Below are 20,850 nucleotides of genomic sequence, written 5' to 3'. Positions count from 1 at the left end.
TTGAATGACCTACTAAAACTTCAGAGAATTTGGGGTCAGAGGATCTTATTTTGAATCCTAGTTCTGCTTCTTAGTACATATCCTTATCTGTAAAATGAGGGAGTTGAACTTGATGACCTTTAGTGGCCGAGATGGGTGTAGCTCATCAACTCAGCAACATCAACTGGGGTTAGTTCACTTTTTGTAGGCTGAAAAACGTTTATTCTGCTGTAGATATCATCAAAAAGAGATTTGTTAGGGATACTTAGTAATGTTTCTCTTCCAGAGAACTGACTTTCAAACTTATTTGCAGGAGCATGGATCTGCTTTACATTGGGGAATGTATTTCTCCTACAACTTCTCCATTCTTTCTGCTGCTCAGTTTGTTTCTGGGGACCTGTGCAATGTTGGTTAAAGAGACGGGAATCACTGTGTTTGGAGTATGTCTAGTATATGATCTTTTTTCCCTCCCTCATAACAGAGGTAAATGGTAAGTTGTTTTGAAGGTTTTCTTCTTTAAAAGACAAGTCAAAAGCAGAATTGTCTGGAACTTTATTAGCATTGAATGCTCAAAATTTAAAAAAATACTTTGGAATAGTAAAAACAAAAAGACCTATAAAAATAATTATAACACAATATTTCTATCCTTGTTTCTATTAATATTTCTATCTGGGATCAACTCTGCTGTACTAGATTAAAATTTCTGAAAGGTATTGGGTAATGGAAACTGGATTATTTTTCTCCACAGGTTTTCTCATCTTGATCTTATGTTCTTTTAATGAGGCTGATTAAAGATGATGATGACTAGAATTTACCATAATCAATGGAAATAGTTTTGTGGGCCTGCTTTTCCTTTGTTAGAAATGGATAAGAGTGTCCAAATCTGTCTTTTCCTTTTGTAGCAAGAGTCTTCGTAATGACTAGGTTTTTGGCAGAAGTATGGTTTGAGTGTGAAAAGATGGAAGGCATCTTAACTGAACTGGAAAAGCACCAAGATAATTAAGGGAAGGGAAAGCAAGTAGGAAGGCACAATAAAAATGCAGAAAAGTACATGTGTACTTAAACTGTACCAAATCTTACTGTTTTATGTTAAGAACCATGCCTAGATAAAGAGGAATTCTCCTAGAGCCTCTATAGCTGTGAATCATAACATCTGAAGGAGTTGCAAGGCAGCCTTTGCTGATGCAGATGTTCCTTGTGGATGGGGAATGAAATAAATTGGAGGCAAGAGGGAAGAGGAGAGGTCAGACAATGCAGCTGCCTCTCAGTAGGGAAGTCAGAGAATGCAACTACCTCTCAATCTCCTCATATTATCATCATCCTCCTCTCATCTAAAGAGATCCATTCTACAGGTCTGAGTTAGACCTTTAGCAGTCCCTGGCAGGTGGTTCCTGTCGGGTGCCATAACTCAGACTTGTAAATGATGATGATACCCCAACTAAAACCTGATTTCTTCCCACTTTCCTTTCCTCTGGATTACTGAAGGAACTCTGGGAGAATCCTATTCATGAAAAGCTCTCAGGCACTGTTGCTTATACCCCACATTGGGTGCCTTATATTGTGATTCGGAAGCCACCTGCCAATGGCTGTTGGAAGTCTAATTCAGACCTACAGAATGGATCTCTTCATGTTTGATGATGATGATAATACAAGGAGACTTTTTTGGGTGTTATTTCTAATACCCTTTTTTAAAAAACTTGAAATCCAAATTCTCTCCTTCCTTCCAGCCTGTCTTACACTCGTTGAGAAGGTAAGCAATATGTTAATTATACATGTGATGCACATCCCATAGAGAATTTATTTCCATATTAGCTATATTGAAAAAAAAAACAAGAAAGATAAATTAGAAAAGCTATTAAAAATTGGACACAGAGTTCATCAGTTCTCTTTATAGAGATGAACAGCATTTTTCATCACAAGTCTTTTGGAACCATCTTGGATCATTCATTATGTTTGTTACGGTAATTAACTCTTTCACAATTTCACAACATTACTATCTTGCTATTACTGTTAAATTACTGTTAAAATGATATAGTTCTGGTTCACTTCAATTAGAAAAGTATAGAAAACTTTGATTTCTTCTTCTGAACACTATATGTTCACATCTTTTGACCATTTGTTAATTTAGGAATAGATCTTATTTTTATAACTTTCATTTCATTCCCAATTTACTTGAGAAATGAGGCCCTATCAGGGAAATATACTGTAAAGTAAATGAAAAATTTTTAATATTATATTCATTTGCTTGAAAATACTTATAGCAGCTCTTTTCATAGTAGCCCCAAACTGGAAACCAGGAGGATACTTAATTATTGAAGAATGATTGAGGTATATAAATATAATGGAATATCATTATGCCATTAGAAATTATGAAATAGCCATTTTCAGAGGAAACTGGGAAGGCCTACATGAAATGATATAAGGTGAAGTAAGCAAAACTAGGATAATTTATGTGACAAAAATAATGTTTAAAAAAATTGTCTTTAGAATGCTGATCTATGGTAAATCATGATACCAGGGGACTGAAGATGAAGTACACTATCCACTTTCTGCCCCAAAGATGATACATTTAAAATGCAGAATGAGGCATATATTTTGAAGTTTAGTTTTAATATTCTTCTCTAAAATGTAATCTTCTCTTGTTGGGGTTTTCTTGGGGTCTCTGGAGGCAGCCTTAGTTTCAGTTCATTAATTACAAGTGCAGCCAGGGATTAAATGCCAAATCCTTTATTGTCTCTTTCCAAGTCTTGTCTACTTTCCTGCGGCCTAGTTAGCTGCTTCTTTTCATTATTGAACAAAGGGAAGTGATATGGTTCATCTTATTGTTGAAGAGAGCCTTGTCCATCAGAATTGAGTATCAACTAATATTGTTGAAATATATAATGATCTCCTGGTCCTGCTCATTTCACTCAGCATCAGTTCATTTAAGTCTCTCCAGGCCTGTCTGACATCATCCTGCTGGTCATTTCTTATAGAACAATAATATTCTATAACATTCATATATCACACTTATTCAACCATTCTCCAATTGATGGGCATCCATTCAATTTCCACTTTCTAGCGACTACAAAAAGGGCTGCCACAAACAGTTTTGCAGGTGGGTCCTTTTCCCTTCTTTAAGATCTCCTTGGGAAGTAAGCCCACTGCTGGATCAAAGGGTATGCCCAGTTTGATAACTTTTTAAGCATAGTTCCAAATTGCTCTCCAGAATGGCTGGATGCATTCACAATTCTACCAACAATGTATCTTTTATCTTTCTCTTGAGTCCTATATTTGGAGGTTAAGCTTATTGTTTAGTTCTGGTTTTTTCATTAAAAATAAATGGAATTCACCTGTTTCTTTGAATGTCCATCTTCTTCACTGGAAGAAAATGCTCAATTTAGTTGGGTAGTTTATTCTTGGCTGCATTCCAAGTTCTTTTGCCTTTCGGAATATCAGATTCCAGGCCCTGTGATCCTTTAATGTGGAAGCTGCTAGATCCTGAGTGATATTTGACTCGATATTTGACTTGTTTTTTTTTTTGTTTGTTTGTTTGTTTGCTTGTAATATTTTTTCCTTAGTCTGATAGTTCTGAAATTTCGCCACAATATTTCTTGGAGTTTTTATTTGGGGGTTTTATTTTGGAGTTTTTATTCTGAAGGTGTTCGATGAATTCTTTCAATGCCTATTTTACCTTCTGATTCTATTACATCTGGGCAGTTCTCTTTGATGATTTCCTGTAAAATAATGTCTAGGCTCTTTTTTTCATTATAATATTGGGAATATTGGGAATCCAATAATCCTCTAATTATCTCTTCTAGATCTATTTTTAGGTCTCTTGTTTTTCCAAGTAGGTATTTAATATTTTTTCATTTTTTTGTTTTTTCTTGACTGATGCTTGATGTCTCAATGAATTATTCATTTCTATTTGTTCAGTTCTGATTTTTTTTATTATAGCATTTTGTTGACAGAACATATGAATGGGTAATTTTTCAATATTGTCTCTTGCACTCACTCCTGTTCCAATTTTTCCCTTCCCTCCCTCCATCCCCTCCCCTAGGCAGGCAGTCTAATACATGTTAAATATGTTAAAGCACATCTTAAATACAATATATGTGCACAAGAAAAATCCGAAAGGTAAAAATAACCTGGGAAGACAAATTCAAGTAGTCCGCATTCATTTCCCAGTGTTTTTTTCTCTTGGTGTAGCTGGTTCTGTCCATAATTGATCAATTGGAAGTGAATTGGATCTTCTCATTGTTGAAGATATCCACTTCCATCAGAATATATCCTCATATAATATTATTGTTGAAGTGTGTAATGATCTCCTGGTTCTGCTCATTTCACTTAGCATCAATTCATGTAAATCTCTCCAAGCCTCTCTGTATTCATCCTACTGGTCATTTCTTACAGAACTATTATTCTTACAGAACTAATATTCAATAACATTCATATACCACAATTTACTCAACCATTCTCCAATTGATGGGCATCCATTCAGTTTCCATTTTCTAGCCACTACAAAAAGGGCTGCCACAAACATTTTGATACATACAGGTCCCTTTCTTTTCTTTAATATCTCTTTGGGATATAAGCCCAGTAGTAACACTGCTGGATCAAAGGGTATGCATAGTTTGATATCAGTTCTGATTTTTAATGAGTTATTTTCTTCATTAATTTTTTTTTTTTTTTTTTTTTTGTACTATGTCCAATTGAGTTTTTAAACGACTTGTTTTGCTCTATGGAATTTTTTTCCATTTCACTAATTTTTTTAATGAGTTACTTTCTTTTTCTAATTTACAAATCCTACTCTCCTTGGAGTTCTTTATCTTGTCCCATTCACAAATTCTGTTTCCCTAGGACTTCACATATCAGCAAGTTGTTTTCTTTTTCCACTTTATCAATTCTTTCTTTTAATGAGTTATAAGCCTTTTCCATACTTTCTTGCAGAGCTTCTTTTTTCCATTTTTCTTTTAGCTCACTTTTAAGATCTTTTCTAATTTCTTCTAGGAGAGCCTTCTGTGATGGGGATCAGCTTATATCACCCTTTGGGGTTTTGTCTGGAGATTGTCTGCTATTAGTCTCCTCAGGGTTGGAAATCTACTCTCTTTCTGTATAGAAGCTATCTATAGTTAAAGCTCACTTTGCTTTTTTTACTTTTTTTTTTTTTTTTAAGCTCTTGGGTTCTGCCTTCAGGGTAAGGAGATTACCAGCTTCTGCTACACAACAGGGACAGATGGAAAGTAGCTATCTGGTGAACAGGCTGGGAACAGGAAAGAGCAGCTGGGCTTCAGATGTGTGACTGCTCTGGGCAGAACCCTTTCTCCCCCCATGCAGAAGTGTGACTGCCCTGGCAAAGTCCTGTGCTACATATGCGAGTCGCAGCTGGGTGGGTGTGGCCAGGTCCTGTTAAACACTCGTGTTTTGGGGTCACTCTACCTTTGGCATTTGTATAACTTCTTTGCTGATGTACTGCTTTTCAACCAAAGCAGAGCAGCCAACCTGTGGAAGTCCTTCCTGCAAAATCTCCACCCTCATAGATCGTACTCCCCCTTCTCCCCCCAGGTCTGCTCAGCATGTGGTAGCCTCTGTGTTCTGCCTCCCTGCCTGCACTGGCCTCCTCTTGCCTGATCAAGACAGACCTTTCTGGCAATCTTCTAGATTATCTTCTGCTGGTAATTTGTTGTACTCCCAATATTCATCTATTTAAAATCATCAGTAAGCATCATATGTAATGGGGATAAACTAGAACCATTCCCAGTAAGATTAGGGGTGAAACAAGGTTGCCCACTCTCACCATTGTTATTCACTTTTGTATTAGAAATGCTGGCCTTGGCAATAAGAGAAGAAAGAGAGATTAAAAGAATTGGAGTAGGTAATGAGGAAACCAAAATATCACTCTTTGCAGATGATATGTTGGTATACTTAGAGAACCCCAGAGAATCAACTAAAAAGCTATTAGAAATAATCCACAACTTTAGCAAAGTTTCAGGACACAAATTAAATCCATATAAATCATCAGCATTGTTATACGTCAATAACAAATACAACACTAAGAGATAGAAACAGAAATTCCATTTGAAATAACTGTTGATAATATAAAATATTTGGGAATGTCAGGAACTATATAAGCAAAACTACAAAACACTTTACACACAAATAAAGTCAGATCTGAGTAACTGGAAAAATATCAAATACTTGTGGATAAGTTGAGCAAATATAATAAAGCTAACAATACTCCCTAAACTAATGTATTTCTTTAGTGCTATACCAATCAAACTCCCAAGAAACTATTTTACTGACTTAGAAAAAATAACAAAATTCATACAGAAGAATAAATGGTCAAGAATTTCAAAGGAATTAATGAAAAGAAAAGTAAATGAAGGTGGTGGCCTAGCTGTACCAGATCTAAAACTATATTATAAAGCAGAAGTCAACAAAAACCATTTGGGACTGGCTAAGGATTAGGCTAGTTGGTCAGTGGAATAGGTTAGGTTCAGAGGACAAAATAGTCAATAACTAACAATCTAGTATTTGACCAACTGAAAAACCCCAACATTTGGGATAAGAATTCACTTTTTGACAATAACATTTACTGGGAAAATTGGAAACTACTATAGCAGAAAGTAGGCCTAGACCCACACCTAACACCATATACCAAGATAACGTTGAAATGGTTGATGATCTGGACTTCCAGCCAAGATGGTGGAGAGGAGGCACATATCTGTGTAAGCTCCGTGTTTTTTTTCAGAATTCATTTCATGACAAGCCTCTAAATTAATGCTTGACTGAAAAAAACTCCACGAATAATTATGAAGAGAAGATATCCTTGAGATTCGCCAGGAAAAGTCTGTCTTTGCTCGAGGGCGAGCATGGTTTTAGATCTGGCTTGCAGGCAGTGGCATGGCAGGCAGCTCACAGCCGAGCAGACCAGAGTAGGGTGGGGTGTGATCTCAGCCATTTCTGCGGGAAGAGCTTTGCTACAGTATTGGATACTTTGCCCTGACAACAAGCCAGTAGCCCAGCAGAGAAGCTAAAAACACAGGGGATGAAGAATACAACCCCAAACGCTAGAATCTCTTGGGACCTGGCCACCCCTCCCCCACAGTTACTCAGTATGCTCTCAAAGTCTCAGAGTGCAAGTGCAGCACAGCCATCATTGTCCTGCTAGTGCCTCGCTGCTGCCCCCTGCAGTCTGCAGAGGAAGCTTGCTAACATCACCCCTCCCCCCCCAAAAAAAGCAGATTCCATTTGTGGTTTTTTTTTCTTTTTTTCTTTGCTAGTTTGTTTGTAGTGTTTTTCTTTTCTAAAATATGATGGTTCTCTCTGGAGCAGGTTTCTTGGGGAGGTTTTCTGGAGGCAGCCTTACTTTCAGTTCAGAGTAATAATCACCTCAAATGCAGCCAGGAGTTAAAATCCAATCTTTTATTGTCTCTTCCAAAATAGCCCAGTTAACTCTCTTTGGTTTCGAGAGCTCTCGTTGCTAGTCTTTTGCTTCTGCCAGCTTCTGCCTCTAGCTCAACTCCGACTCCTGACAATCTTCCAAACTGACCGACTCCACTGACTTAGCTCCTTTTTAATGCTCTTCTAGAGGTGTAAACTCAAAGGTTGACTCTTCCTCCGAGAGTGGGATTATGGGAGGTGTGAATTCACAAAGTTACAAAGTTAACTTTGTGAATCTCCAGTACTTATGAATTCCAATGTGTGAGCTCTAATGTGTGACCTCTAATGTATAAACTCTTAAAGGTGTAAACATTGTTTCTATCAACTCTAATGACTTAACACTTTGTAAAAAATTCTTTGAGACTGACAAAATGAGCAAAAAATTTAAATGGATCTTAACCATTGATAGCTTCTATACAGATAGAACTCTAAACCCTGAGGGGACTAAAAACAGACTGTCTCCAGGTCAATCCGCAAAGGAGGATATCATCTGTTCCTCAGCATAGATGAATCTCATAGAAGAAATTAAAAAGGCTCTCACAAGAGAGCTAGAAGAAAAATGGGACAAGGAAAGGGAGGCTTGGCAAGATAGTCTAGAGAAGTCATCCCACTCATTTAAAGACAGAGTGGATAAAGAAATTAAATCCTTGAAAAAAATAGGATTAGTGAACTGGAAACAAAAATAGCTCTCTAAAAGATAAAATTTGCGAAATGGAAAAAAATTCCATAGAACAAAACCACTCACTTAAAAATTCAATTGGACAATTAGAAAAAGATATAAAAAAAGTGAGTGAAGAAAAATACTTCATTGAAAATCAGAATCGAACAAATGGAATTGAATGACTCGAGGAGACAACAAGAATCAGTCAAGCAAAACCAAAAAAAATGAAACAATGGAAAAAAAATGTCAACTACCTTCTTGGGAAAACAACAGACCTGGAAAATAGATCTAGGAGAGACAATCTGAGAATTATTGGGACTCCTGGAAAAATATGATGAAAAAAAGAGCCTGGACACTATTTTCCAGGAAATTATCAAAGAGAACTGCTGAGAAGTCATAGAAACAGAGGGTAAAATAGACATTGAAAGAATTCATCGATCACCTACCAAAAGGGATCCTAAAATCAAAACACCAAGAACCAAGTGGCCAAATGCCAGAACTATCAGACGAAGGAAAAAATACTGCAAGTGGCTAGAAAAAACCAATTCAAATATAGAGGAGCCACAATAAAGATTACCCAGGATCCAGCAACGTCCGCATTTAAGGATTGAAGGGCCTGGAATATAATATTCCGAAAGATTAAGGAACTCGGTATGTAACCAAAAATAACTTACCCAGCCAGAATGAGCATCTTTTTCCAGGGAAGAAGATGGACATTCAATGAAATTAGTGAATTTCACCTATTTTTGATGAAAAAACCAGAACTTAACAAGAAGTTTGATCTACAAATATAGAACTCAAGAGAAACCTAAAAAGGTAAAAAGAAATCTTGGGAACTATATTTCTGCTATAAAGACATATAAAGTATACATGTATACCTTGTTCTAGAAACTAGAGGTGGAAAGGAAATTGTACCAGAAAAAGGGTAACGTGGGGGTCCTACATCTCACAATTAGGCAAAGGTAACCTATTATATCTGAGAGAAAGAATGGAGGGGGATGAATATAGTGGGTATCTTACTGCCATCAGAATTGGCTTAAAGAGAAAATTTTAGAAATGGTTCATGATCTAGACATAAAGAATGATACTTTAAACAAATAATTAGAATATAGGACAGTTTACCTCTCAGATTTGTGGAGGCGGGAGGAATTTGTGACCATAGAAGAACTAGAGATCATGATAGATAATTTTGATTATATCAAGTTAAAAAGTTTTTGTACAAACAAAATTAATGCAGACAAGATTAGAAGGGGAACAATAAAGTGGGAAAACATTTTTATATCCAAAGCATCTGATAAAGCCTCATTTCCAAAATATGTAGAGAATTGACAAAATTTTATAATAGTTCAACCATTCTCCATTTGATAAAAGATCAAAGAACATGAACAATTTTCCAATGAAAAAATTGAAATTATTTGTAGCCTCTTGAAAAATTGCTCCAAATCACTATTGATCAGAGAAAGGCAAATTAAGACAGCTCTGAGATATTTACATACCTGTCAGATTGGCTTAAATGATAAGAAAAATAATGATAAATATTGGGGGGGATATGGGAAAACTGGGACACTGATATATTGTTGGTGGAACTGTGAACGAATCCAACTATTCTGGAGAGCAGTTTGCAATTATGCTCAAAAAGTTTTCAAATTGTGCATACCCTTTGATCCAGCAGTGTTTTTAGTGGGGTTATATCCCAAAGAGATCATAAAAGAGAGAAAGGGACCCATATATGCGAAAATGTTTGTGGCAGCCCTCTTTGTAGTGGCAAGAAACTGAAAACTGAGTGGATGCCCATCAATTGGCGAATGGCTGAATAATTTATGACATATGCATGCTTTGAATACTATTGTTCTGTACGAAACGACCAGCAGGATGCTTTCAGAGAGTCTTGGAGAGATCTACATGAAGTGATTTGAAGTGATTCAAAGTGAAATGAGAAGAATCAGGAGGTCATTATACCCTGCAACAAGAAGACTACATGATGATCAATTCTGAAGGATGTGGCTCTCTTCAACATCGAGATTATTCAAACCAGTTCCACTTGCGCAGTGACGAAGAGAATCATCTACACCCAGAGAGACAACCATGGAAACAGCAGGTGGAACACAACATAGCATTCTCATTCTCTTTGTTGTTTTTTGCTTGCATTTTTTTCCTTAATTTTTCTTTTTCTTCCTTGTTGATCTGATTTTGCTTGTGCAAACAGATAACTGTATAAGTATGTATATACATATTGGATCTAACATGTATTTCAACACATTTAACATGTATTGGAGTACCTGTCAGATGGGGGGGGAGGGAAGAAGGGGAAAATTTGCAGCAATTTGCAGTTATACAAGGGTCAATGTTGGAAAAATTACCTATGCATATTCTTTGTAAATAAAAAGCTTAAAAAAAAATACTTACGTGAAACATAAGAAAAAAGTCTTAGTGTTTTCTTCCCAAATTGTTGAGAATAATTTTGTGGTATAAGAAATTAATCTTTAGAATTCACCTTTAAATTTATTTCAACTAGGGTTTTTACCTTGGGCAGTTTTCCTATAGCTGTTTTAATTCCCAAAATTGGATTCTTACAATCTATATTTATCATATTAATGTGAATATTTTATGCTTTTGTAGATATTCCTCCAGTTAAAAAATTCACAACCTTGTTGGCATGTAATTATGCATAGTATGTTCTGGTAGCTATTTTAATTTTTCTTTTGTTGACTTGTTGGAATCCTAGTGTCAACTCAACTTGAAAGGAGGTGAAAACTCAAGGGTGATGTCAAGGTCCTGGTATTAACTCAATAGAATTGATAAAGTGCTTGTTGGTTCACACCTTAGAGTGAATCCTAGCAGTATGATGGGTTGCTAATACTGATAGACAATAATGCTTGTGTTCACACCTCCCTTGAAGTTCTTAGGACCAGAGAGCACTCTGGGAGATAACCCATAATCCCTGCCTCTAGAAGGAGGAGTTAACCTTTGGGAGATCATATATATGGAGGAAGCTCTTATAGCTTAGAAGAATTTCTTCGGAACATTGACTGGGGTTGGAGAGGAGCACTCTGGGAGGAAGCCCACAAGCCCTATCTTTGAGGCAAGAGATTCATTGCATCAGCCCTATCTTTGAGGCAAGAGAGATTCATTGCATCTTCTACCTTGGTGCTGGCTGGAGGCTGAAGAAACCAGAGGCAGAAGCCAAGGACAAAGCTGCAAGAGCTCTTGGAACCAAGTAGAGAGATAGGCCTGAGCTAATGGGGCTATATTGAAGGACACAATAAAAGATCTGAACTTTTATCAGCTGGCTGCGATTTTGGAGTAATTATTTACTTATAACTGAAACTAAGGCTGCCTCCAGAAAACCTCCTCCAGAAACCTGCTTTCTCCCAGAGAGAACTATTATTATTATTTTAAAGAAGAGAAAAACACCAACATTTACTCATTTAAATGTTGGAAATTTGAGTTTCTTCCCTCCTTTGAATCAATCCATCCAAAGACAGATCAGTTTTGTTCATCTTTACAAAAGCTTTTAATTTTGTTCATTAATTGTTTTTTCTCTTTTTAAAAATAAGTTAAAACTTTTGAAGAATAAAATTTTGAGTTCTTTATTCTATCCATTTTTTGTTATTGCTTTTGCTGATCTTGCTTTGTCCTCTTTATTTCTACTGTGATTCATTCTTTGAAATATCAATTCATTGGAGAATTAATGTTATAGAAGCTGTACTGTTCTCCTAATTGTGTGGCCTGCCCAGGCTTCCCAAATACTTTGATGGTTCAACTTTATCTCAAAATACTTTTAAAATTATTTTTGTGAAACTGCCTTTTCAGTCAGTTTACAAGTCACATTACATTATAGTTACAACTTATTTTCAAATTAATTTTATTTAAATATTTTAGCTGATTTTCATAAAAACATACTGCTGTAGTGATGTAAATTGTGTCCCCTTTAATCTTTGGGTGGGCCCTGATGTTAACTGTGTCACCTTTGAAGGGAAGGGTCCTTCTGATTCTCAAACCCTCCTGGCCTCTCGGAGGGGCACACCCTTCCCTGACAACTCCAAAGAGAAGTAATCTCATTCAATTTTGAATTGAATTGAATTAAAAATCAATCAGATTCCTCTGGAGATTAGCCCCGGCTAGGGGCTAAAGATCAAAGAAGCCCCAGACCTCAGAAGGCTAATAAAAGAAGCCTCTGAACCCTGAAGCTTTGCTAAATGCCTTTCTGGACTTAGTCCACTGATGAAGATATTTTCTTCTCAGTGTAAACTCATCTTTGCTAAATTCCTAATCAGGAGTTTGCCTGCTAAGAAAGCTGTTTTCTTTTATAAATTTCCTTTTGCCACAAACTTCAGCTTTGTGAATTCTTTTGCAAACAATCTGTGGCATCCACCAGAGGGGATTTCAACTCTCACTTCTTGTACCTCATCATTTGGTGCCTGGTATGGGGATCCCCAAAAGTCTTGCTGAAGAGATGAGGCTTTTCTTGCTGATTGTCTATTCTATAGCTAGGACACTCAAATTCCTCAGAACATTTGGGTCTGGGAGCTCCACACTCAAGCAGAATTCCCTCATGGATACTTGGACTGGGAATTCCTGCATTTTCTGACAAAAATCCCCTTAATTAGGGAACATTTTGTCATCTCTCCCTCTCTGGGGAGGCCTAAGCTAAGGATGAGGCTCTATAGAATTGGGGCAATCTAAGGCTTATGGCAAAATGGGACAATTTACCTCTATTCCTAAGGATTCTTCCTTAGGCAGTCTCTTAAAAAACAGACAAATTCAGCTTAAAAGATCTCAAAACTAAAAAAGCTTTAAAACAGTAGTGCAGGATGCTGCTTAAATTTGCTGGAGGGAAACTCCTCCGTACCCCTTTGCAGCCGTTATCAGAAGGCTTCTGAATCTCTTCCAGAAAAGGACCTTATGTCCAATAATATTTCTTTAACTCTATCCCCTTCACCTGAACCAGATCCTGAGACTTTCCAGCCCCCACTTTTTATCCTTCTGATACAAGGAGTGGGACCCCTTTTTCTCTTTCTCAGGATACTGATTTTAACCTCTGTCCCCTGAAAGAAACAGCAGATTCTCAGGGAGAGACACTCAGAGCAGAAGTGTCTTTTTCAGTGTCAAATCTCTCCCAGAATTTGATCTCTCCTGGGGAGATGTTAATATTAAACAATCTGCCCCAGATATGCAGAGGAAGCTGCAGAAGTCAGTTTTGGGCTCTCAGATTTTTCCCATTCAGCTGTTAGAAAGAAACAGCTATTGGAGGCTTTAATAATAGGAATCAAACTGCAGCTGAGCAAAAAGACTGCAGAGTTAAAGAGAGATATGGAGAACAGTCCCTACTTTTGACTGCTGACATTTCCAGGAATCATAGAGGTTTGTGCTTCAAATGTCATGGATGGGCCGGGGACAAGCTGCCCCCTCAATACCAGGCCCTGCAACAGGAGTTTGAGGCTTGGTGAAGCTCCCCCTCACTCCACCACAACAGCCCAACACCCAGATATGACCGGTAAGACCATTGAATTTATTTTTGCTATGGGGACTTCTCCTTCATTCTTACTCTGACACTCCAGTATCACTTGCCCCTCCTTCCATAGAATGGGGATTGCAAGGGAACATAAGAATTGTTTGGAGATTTTCCCTCTGCCTTGCCAGTTTGGTGACCTGTTGTTTAAACACTCCTTTCTTATTATTCTCTCCTATCCTGCTCCCTTATTAGGGTGTGATTTAATAATGAAATTGGGGACCCAATTTTTTTTTCTCAGACCTACAGATGGTCTTTTTGTGCTGCTCTCAAAGCCCTCCCATATTTCCTCTGAAATTTGGGAGAAAATAGATTCCTCTGTTTGGGCCACTCCAGATTGAGAAATTTCTTAAGCACAAACTTTTAGCTAAAGATTTAAGAGATTTGGAAGCACTTAACTGCATTCTTATCTTGATCTGCAATCCCAAAAGGCCCGTGCCTTGGGAGATCTCAGACTGGATGCCTATTTTTCAAAGGAACTGGACTCAGTTTCCCTAGAATGGCTTTTGTGCCTTAGAGAAACCTCAAAATTTACCCTAGATACCAGAGCATTTTAGAAGCCAAAGGACATCAGTGGCTTTCTAGTAGAAGGCTTACCCTCAGTAGCATCGTGGAGGCTAAACCATTGCCCCCTGGGATTTCTGCCCAGAAAGCTGAACTTGGAGTTTTGGAACTGGGAAAGGAATGAGAATGAACATCTATACTGACTGCAAATATGCTTTCCATCTTTTTGCATGCTTATGGGGCTATATGGAAAGAAATGGGATTTTTGGCAGCAAAGAATTCTCCTATGCAGGAGAAATTCTACACTTACTACAGGCTGTCCATAAACCCAGAGAGGTTTCAGTCATATTTTGTAAAGGACACCAGAAGGGAAATTCACTTCAAGCCAAGGGGAATGGGTTTGCAGCTAAAGCTGCTGCTCATTTATCCCTGACTATGGCACCTTTAATCTCCCAGCTCCCTGATTCTTATATCCCTTCTTATAGCCCACAGGAATAAACCTTTTCTCCTTCTGGCTGATTTAAACATCCCCCTCTCCTGAAACCTGTTCTGAGAAGGGGCATATACCCAGGGTAGATGGGTTTCAATTTGCTTTTTGTCTTTGTTGATGCTTTTACTAATTGGGAAGAAACTTTTCCCTGCAGGACTGAGAAGGCTCAGGAGATTATCAAGGCGCTTGCTAAAAGAGATCATATCTCACCTAAAACTGCCTACCTCCTTGTAGAGTGACAAATACTCCAGCTTTTACTTTTCAGGTGTTTGAGTAGTCCTGTGAGCACTCTGGAAAAAGAAATGCGAAATTGTCTGTGTCCTTCTTTCTCTCACTATCATCTCTTTCCTAACTTTTTCTCACTCCAAGGATGAGAACTTTGCTCCTAGCATCCTCTTTCTGGATTTTCTTGATGTCATTCTATGGCTCCTACCAGTAGTTAACTCCTTCTTAGCCTTTGAAGTTCCATGGGCAGTGGGGAATTTAGGATTGTTGGGTGGACCATCAGCATCCTCAAGGCAGACCACAAGATGGGACCTGATACATACTTTGCAAAGGCCCCATTTCCAAACGTCACCGTTTCTACTTTGGATGCCACCCTATTTTTAATCTGCTAGTGAGATTTGTTTCCTCCAGGCTCCAAGCTACTTGGACTCACAACATCCCTTAGATGCAGCTGCTGCTATCTTTAGATCTTGCACTTCCCCTACTGTCCTGAACCCCTATCGAACATAGAGACAACTCTACAAACCTTGTCAGCTTGAAGTAGCTACAGAAAATGAGATCTTCATCCATTTGCCCCAAATGTGTTTGGAGCTTGAGGAGGGGGGGGAATGATGTAAATTGTTTCCCCTTTAATCTTTGGGGGACCCTGATATAAACTGTGTCCCCTTTGGGAGAAAGGGTATTCCTGACTCTCAAACCCTCCTGGCCTTTAGGAGGGGCACACCCTTCCCAGATAACTCCCAAGATAAGTAATCTCATTCAATTTTGAATTGAATTGAAAATCAGTCTCTCAGATTCATCAGAAAATTGGCCCTGGCTAGGGCCAAAGATTAAAGAAGCCCCAGACCTCAGAAGGCTAATAAAAGATGACTCTGAACCCTGAAGCTTCGCTAAATGCCTTTCTGGACTTAGCCTACTGATGAAGATACATTTTCTTCTTAGTGTAAACCCACCTTTGCTAAATTCCTAATCAGGAGTTTGCCTGCTAAGAAAGGTGTCTTCTTAGTGTACTGTCTTCTTAGTGTAAATAAATTCCCTTTTGCCATAAACTTCAGGTTTGAAAATTCTTTGGCAAAGAATCTGGGACGTTGACCAGAGGGCATCTCAACCTTCAATTCTTGCACCTCATCAATAACAGTGTATATACTTTTGGCCTGCTAACTGTTGGATCATATAAAAAGAATGACCTAAGGAGTTAATTAAAAGTTAATGAAACTTTTCCCTGTTCATGTGAAAATTTGAGTGGACTTAATGGTTTCCTATTGATGCATAAGAAATTTCAACCATAGAGTAATGTCAAATATCATTTCCCTTCTAGCTTTTCTTTCTTATACCATGCAGTGATCTGCAAGTTACCTGCTTGAATGAATTCTTCCCCTAGAGTCATATTGGATGTCTATCTTCTGTTCTTAACTTTTCAGTATTTATCTTTAAATTTCAGCTGATGATTTCTTTTTTTTTTTTTTTTTAAATTTTTAATTTTTTTTTATTTTTAATTTTTTTTTTATTTAATAGCCTTTTATTTACAGGATATATACATGGGTAACTTTACAGCATTAACAATTGCCAAACCTCTTGTTCCAATTTTTCACCTCTTACCCCCCCACCCCCTCCCCTAGATGGCAGGATGACCAGTAGATGTTAAATATATTAAAATATAAATTAGATACACAATAAGTATACATGACCAAAACGTTATTTTGCTGTACAAAAAGAATCAGACTCTGAAATATTGTACAATTAGCTTGTGAAGGAAATCAAAAATGCAGGTGTGCATAAATATAGGGATTGGGAATTCAATGTAATGGTTTTTAGTCATCTCCCAGAGTTCTTTTTCTGGGCATAGCTAGTTCAGTTCATTACTGCTCCATTAGAAATGATTTGGTTGATCTCGTTGCTGAGGATGGCCTGGTCCATCAGAACTGGTCATCATATAGTATTGTTGTTGAAGTATATAATGATCTCCTGGTCCTGCTCATTTCACTCAGCATCAGTTCGTGTAAGTCTCTCCAGGCCTTTCTGAAATCATCCTGTTGGTCATTTCTTACAGAACAGTAATATTCCATAATTTTCATATACCACAATTTATTCAGCCATTCTCCAACTGATGGGCATCCACTCAGTTTCCAGTTTCTAGCCACTACAAAAAGGGCTGCCACAAACATTCGTGCACATACAGGTCCCTTTCCCTTCTTTATAATCTCTTTGGGATATAATCCCAGTAGTAACACTGCTGGATCAAAGGGTATGCACAGTTTTGATAACTTTTTGAGCATAGTTCCAAACTACTCTCCAAAATGGTTGGATTCGTTCACAACTCCACCAACAATGAATCAATGTCCCAGTTTTCCCACATCCCCTCCAACAATCTGATGATTTCTTTTCAAATGGCTGATAGCAGCTGTGATATAGAAACAGGTTGACTCACAATATAGTCTCTTATTTTAGAGGGCAAGGCATAAAAATATTTTGTTCCATTTCCTGGCTTTATCTCTCATCTGTATCCTAATGTAATTTTACTTTTTCTTTACCAAGAATAAATAGATATGATAACTCAATGTGGAGACTCTGTGGCTTGATTCTGCATGGAACTGGTGCTAGACCCCTTTTCCCAAATTAACTAATCAGAGACATCTTCAGGCATAAAGAGAAAAAATTTATTTAAGCCTTGCAGAGAGAGGCCCAGAACACCCAAGAGGCATCCCAACTCCCACCATGCTGGTTAAATAGGAAAAGACCAAAGCTTTTTCATTGGATAGATCATCCTTGACCAATGGTCACCAATACTATCTGCTTCCCATAGGTCATGTTACTTCTTGCAACTTCCTGTCACCTCTTGCAACCCATGTTTCAAGACTAGGAATAGGGATCATGTAACTTACTGAAACCTGAGTCCCAAGGTCTCATCTTACCCCCCTGGGTATAGGAATCTTATGACAGTCTCAATATTTAGAAGTACTTCATCCCATCAGTTCCATTAAGTCCTGACACAGTTATTTTAAATTAAAATTGGACATTGTTTTATAGGGTTCAGAATCCTTTCACTTTGTTTCATGACTTGAGAACACTACCTGTTCTGCCTTCCTAGATTTGTAGAAGCCATTTCCTTATATTTTATGCTCTTCATGATTTTGCTTGACTTATTTTCCTTTTTGTTATTTTAACAGAATACTATGTAACAAGGAATAATCATTTCTCTGTGTGAAATAATTTGAAGGTTCAAGAAGCATGAATAAAAACAATTACACATACGTTTGAAATAGTCTAACAAGTGAGGGAAAAACTCATTCTTGAATAAGGTCACATTTTATGTATGGATTTGAGATCACTTTTCCATGTATCATCTTTTGTAAAGACATATAAGAACTAACTTTAACAAATAGTTTAAAGAATTTTCTGGTTTTTAAAAATTTCTGATCTCTTGTTTATTTTCAATTTGTAATTAGGAGTAATTACGAAGGGCAACAATGGATTTCTCAGCAGCCTGTAATCTCTCAACTTGCCTTGCTATCCTCCTCTCAAAAGGAAAATGCAAAGCCATATTCCAAAGGGACATGGAACTCATGCTCTTCCCTATTGCCTACTGAGCAGAAGAATGTAAGACTCTCTATGTCCAGACCAGCAGTATGGACCATTCTGAGGTATAATTTTATGAGCTTACTCTTAATTGCATTTTCAGTATTAAATAACATAAAGAATTCTAGTTAAGTTGTCCTTGGTTATTCTATGATGATTAGCAATGAGTGACAAAATTTTTGATTGTTTTGGGCCATTTATTTGTGATTATGTTGAATTTGATTTAACACACCCTCCCTGTGGCAGTCAGGGTTAAATGACTTTTCTGAGGTCACACTGCTAGATAGTGTTAGATTTCTGAGGCCAGATTTGGAAAAGGTCCTCCTCCTGACTCTATCCATGATTCCACCTAACAGCCCATATGTTTGATTTTAAATGGGAGTATGCTATAGTGTAAAGGGAACTGAGTCAGAGAATCTGGGTTCAGATTTTGATTTAGCCAAATATTAGCTATGTGATGTTGGACAAATTATTTTTCCTTTTGATGTCAACTCTCAGTTGTAAAAAAAAAAAAAAAAAAAAAAAAAAAAGAGTTTGGATTAGATGATCTTTAGATGATCTTTTAGTTGTAAATCTATGATTTTCACAGCAGGGTAGAAGCTATTGACCCTTCATGAATCAGGACAAGATCTGAATGGGAAGAGGAAGGCATTGGCTTGTAACTCCCAATTTAAGAAAAATAGTTTATATTTCTGTGTATACTCATGAAGATTACTTATTTCTATGTGGACCTGTTTAAATGTACCTTACTATAATCTCCTCTGCTCATCCTTCTATACTTAAAGAATAATCACTATAACATAGAATAGAAAAATAAAAACTGAACAGTTTTTTAAAACTTACCAATACATGTCTCTCTATTTGATATACTCTATCTGAATATTCATACTCGGTTTCCATTCCTCCATGGAAGAGAGGTACGTTTTCTCAGTTTATTATAATGACATAGTATTAATTTTTTTTTTCCTTCCTCAAATTTTTACCCTTATATATATTGTTTTCCTGGTTCTGTTCTTCATTTTATATTACATCATATAAATCCTCATATGGATTTATTTTGCTTTAACAATGCAATACTTTTCTGTTACTTCTTTTTTTTGAGGCAATTGAGGTTAAGTGACCTGCCCAGAGTCACATGGCTAGGAAATGTTAAGTGACTGAGGCAAGATTTGAACTGAGGTCCTCCGGACTTAAGGGCCAATGTTCTATCCACTGCACCACCCAACTGCCCCTCAATATTTCTTTGAACCATAATGTGCTTGGCCATTATCCCATTGGTGGTAATTTGCTTTGTTTTCAGTTCTTTGCTACAACAAAAAATGCTCTGGTATTTATGGAGCCTTTCTTTTTGACAATGATTTTCTTGGAATCATAGCAGTTTTTCCAGAAATTTTTGTCAAATAATTCTTACTTCAAAATCTTAGATCTTTGGGTTTATCACACTTTAGATTTAGATGTTTATTTTCTGCTGTGTATTGTGTACTTAATCTAATCTAGGGATGCACCACTCAGTTTATTAGCCAGCACTAGATTGTTTTTATGATTACTGCTTTATAATAAAGTTTAAGATCTGGTACTGTTAGGCTACCTTCTTTCAAATTTTTTTTTCATTGATTCCCTATATATTTTTGATCACAATATGAATTTTGTCGCAATTTTTTTCTACCTTTACAAAATAATTCTTTGGCTAGTTTAATTGATAATGCACTGAATAAGTAATTAATGAAGGAATAATTATCATTCTTATATTGACTTATGCTACTCATGAGTAATAAATATTTCTCTGTTGTTTAAATTTCAAATGTGAAGAATGTTTTGTAATTGAATTCATATAGTCCCTGGATTTGTCTTAGCTGATCTCTTCCTGCTGGTTTTATTGGTAATTTTTAGAAATGTTGATGAATTATATGGATTTATTTTATATCCTACAACTTTGCTAAAGTTGTTAATTATTTGAACTAGCTTTTTGTTGGGTGTTCCTTTTTCCAAAACACAGCCAGGTGATAAGAGTTCAGATCTTTTTTGTGTCCTTCAATATAGCCCGGTTAGCTCAGGCCTATCTCTCTGCTTGGTTCTAAGAGCCTCCGCCTGAATGTCTCCAAATCCAAAGGTTTGTGCTTCCGACTCCAGCCAGCACCAAGGTAGAAGATATGATGAATCTCTCTTTCCTCGAAGATAGGGCTTGTAAGCTTCCTCCCAGAGTGCTCCTCTCCGACCCCAGTCAACATTCACAAGAAACTCCTTTGAGTGGCTTACTGGAGCTGTATTTATGCTACTTCTTCAAGAGTGGGATTGTGGGATATCTCCTGGCATGCTCTCTGACCCTAAGGGAGGTGTGAATTCAGATATCTCTTTCTAAACCCTGAATTCTCCCAAACGTGTGAACTCCATTGAGTACTTAGATTACTTATGAGCTCTCTAAAGGTGTGAACACAAGCATCATTTCTATCAGTTGTATTTAGTACCTTGTTTCAAGTTCTG

General features: G+C 37.1%; 1 protein-coding gene across 2 annotated transcripts in view; it reads left to right on the top strand.

Annotated features, from left to right (window-relative positions):
* Positions 1-20,850, top strand: part of TMTC1 (transmembrane O-mannosyltransferase targeting cadherins 1) — a 228,488-nt gene that overhangs the window by 50,739 nt on the left and 156,899 nt on the right. For both annotated transcript variants that reach the window (XM_031938103.1, XM_031938102.1), the window contains exons 4-5: positions 293-469; positions 18,240-18,434. In XM_031938103.1, the coding sequence (XP_031793963.1) occupies positions 293-469; positions 18,240-18,434 (372 nt within the window). The remainder of the gene's footprint in view (positions 1-292; positions 470-18,239; positions 18,435-20,850) is intronic.

Source organism: Sarcophilus harrisii, chromosome 5, assembly GCF_902635505.1.
Source record: "Sarcophilus harrisii chromosome 5, mSarHar1.11, whole genome shotgun sequence".
Taxonomy (NCBI): domain Eukaryota; kingdom Metazoa; phylum Chordata; class Mammalia; order Dasyuromorphia; family Dasyuridae; genus Sarcophilus; species Sarcophilus harrisii.
Note: the sequence above shows the minus strand (reverse complement) of the source record. Positions and strands in the feature narration are given on the sequence as shown.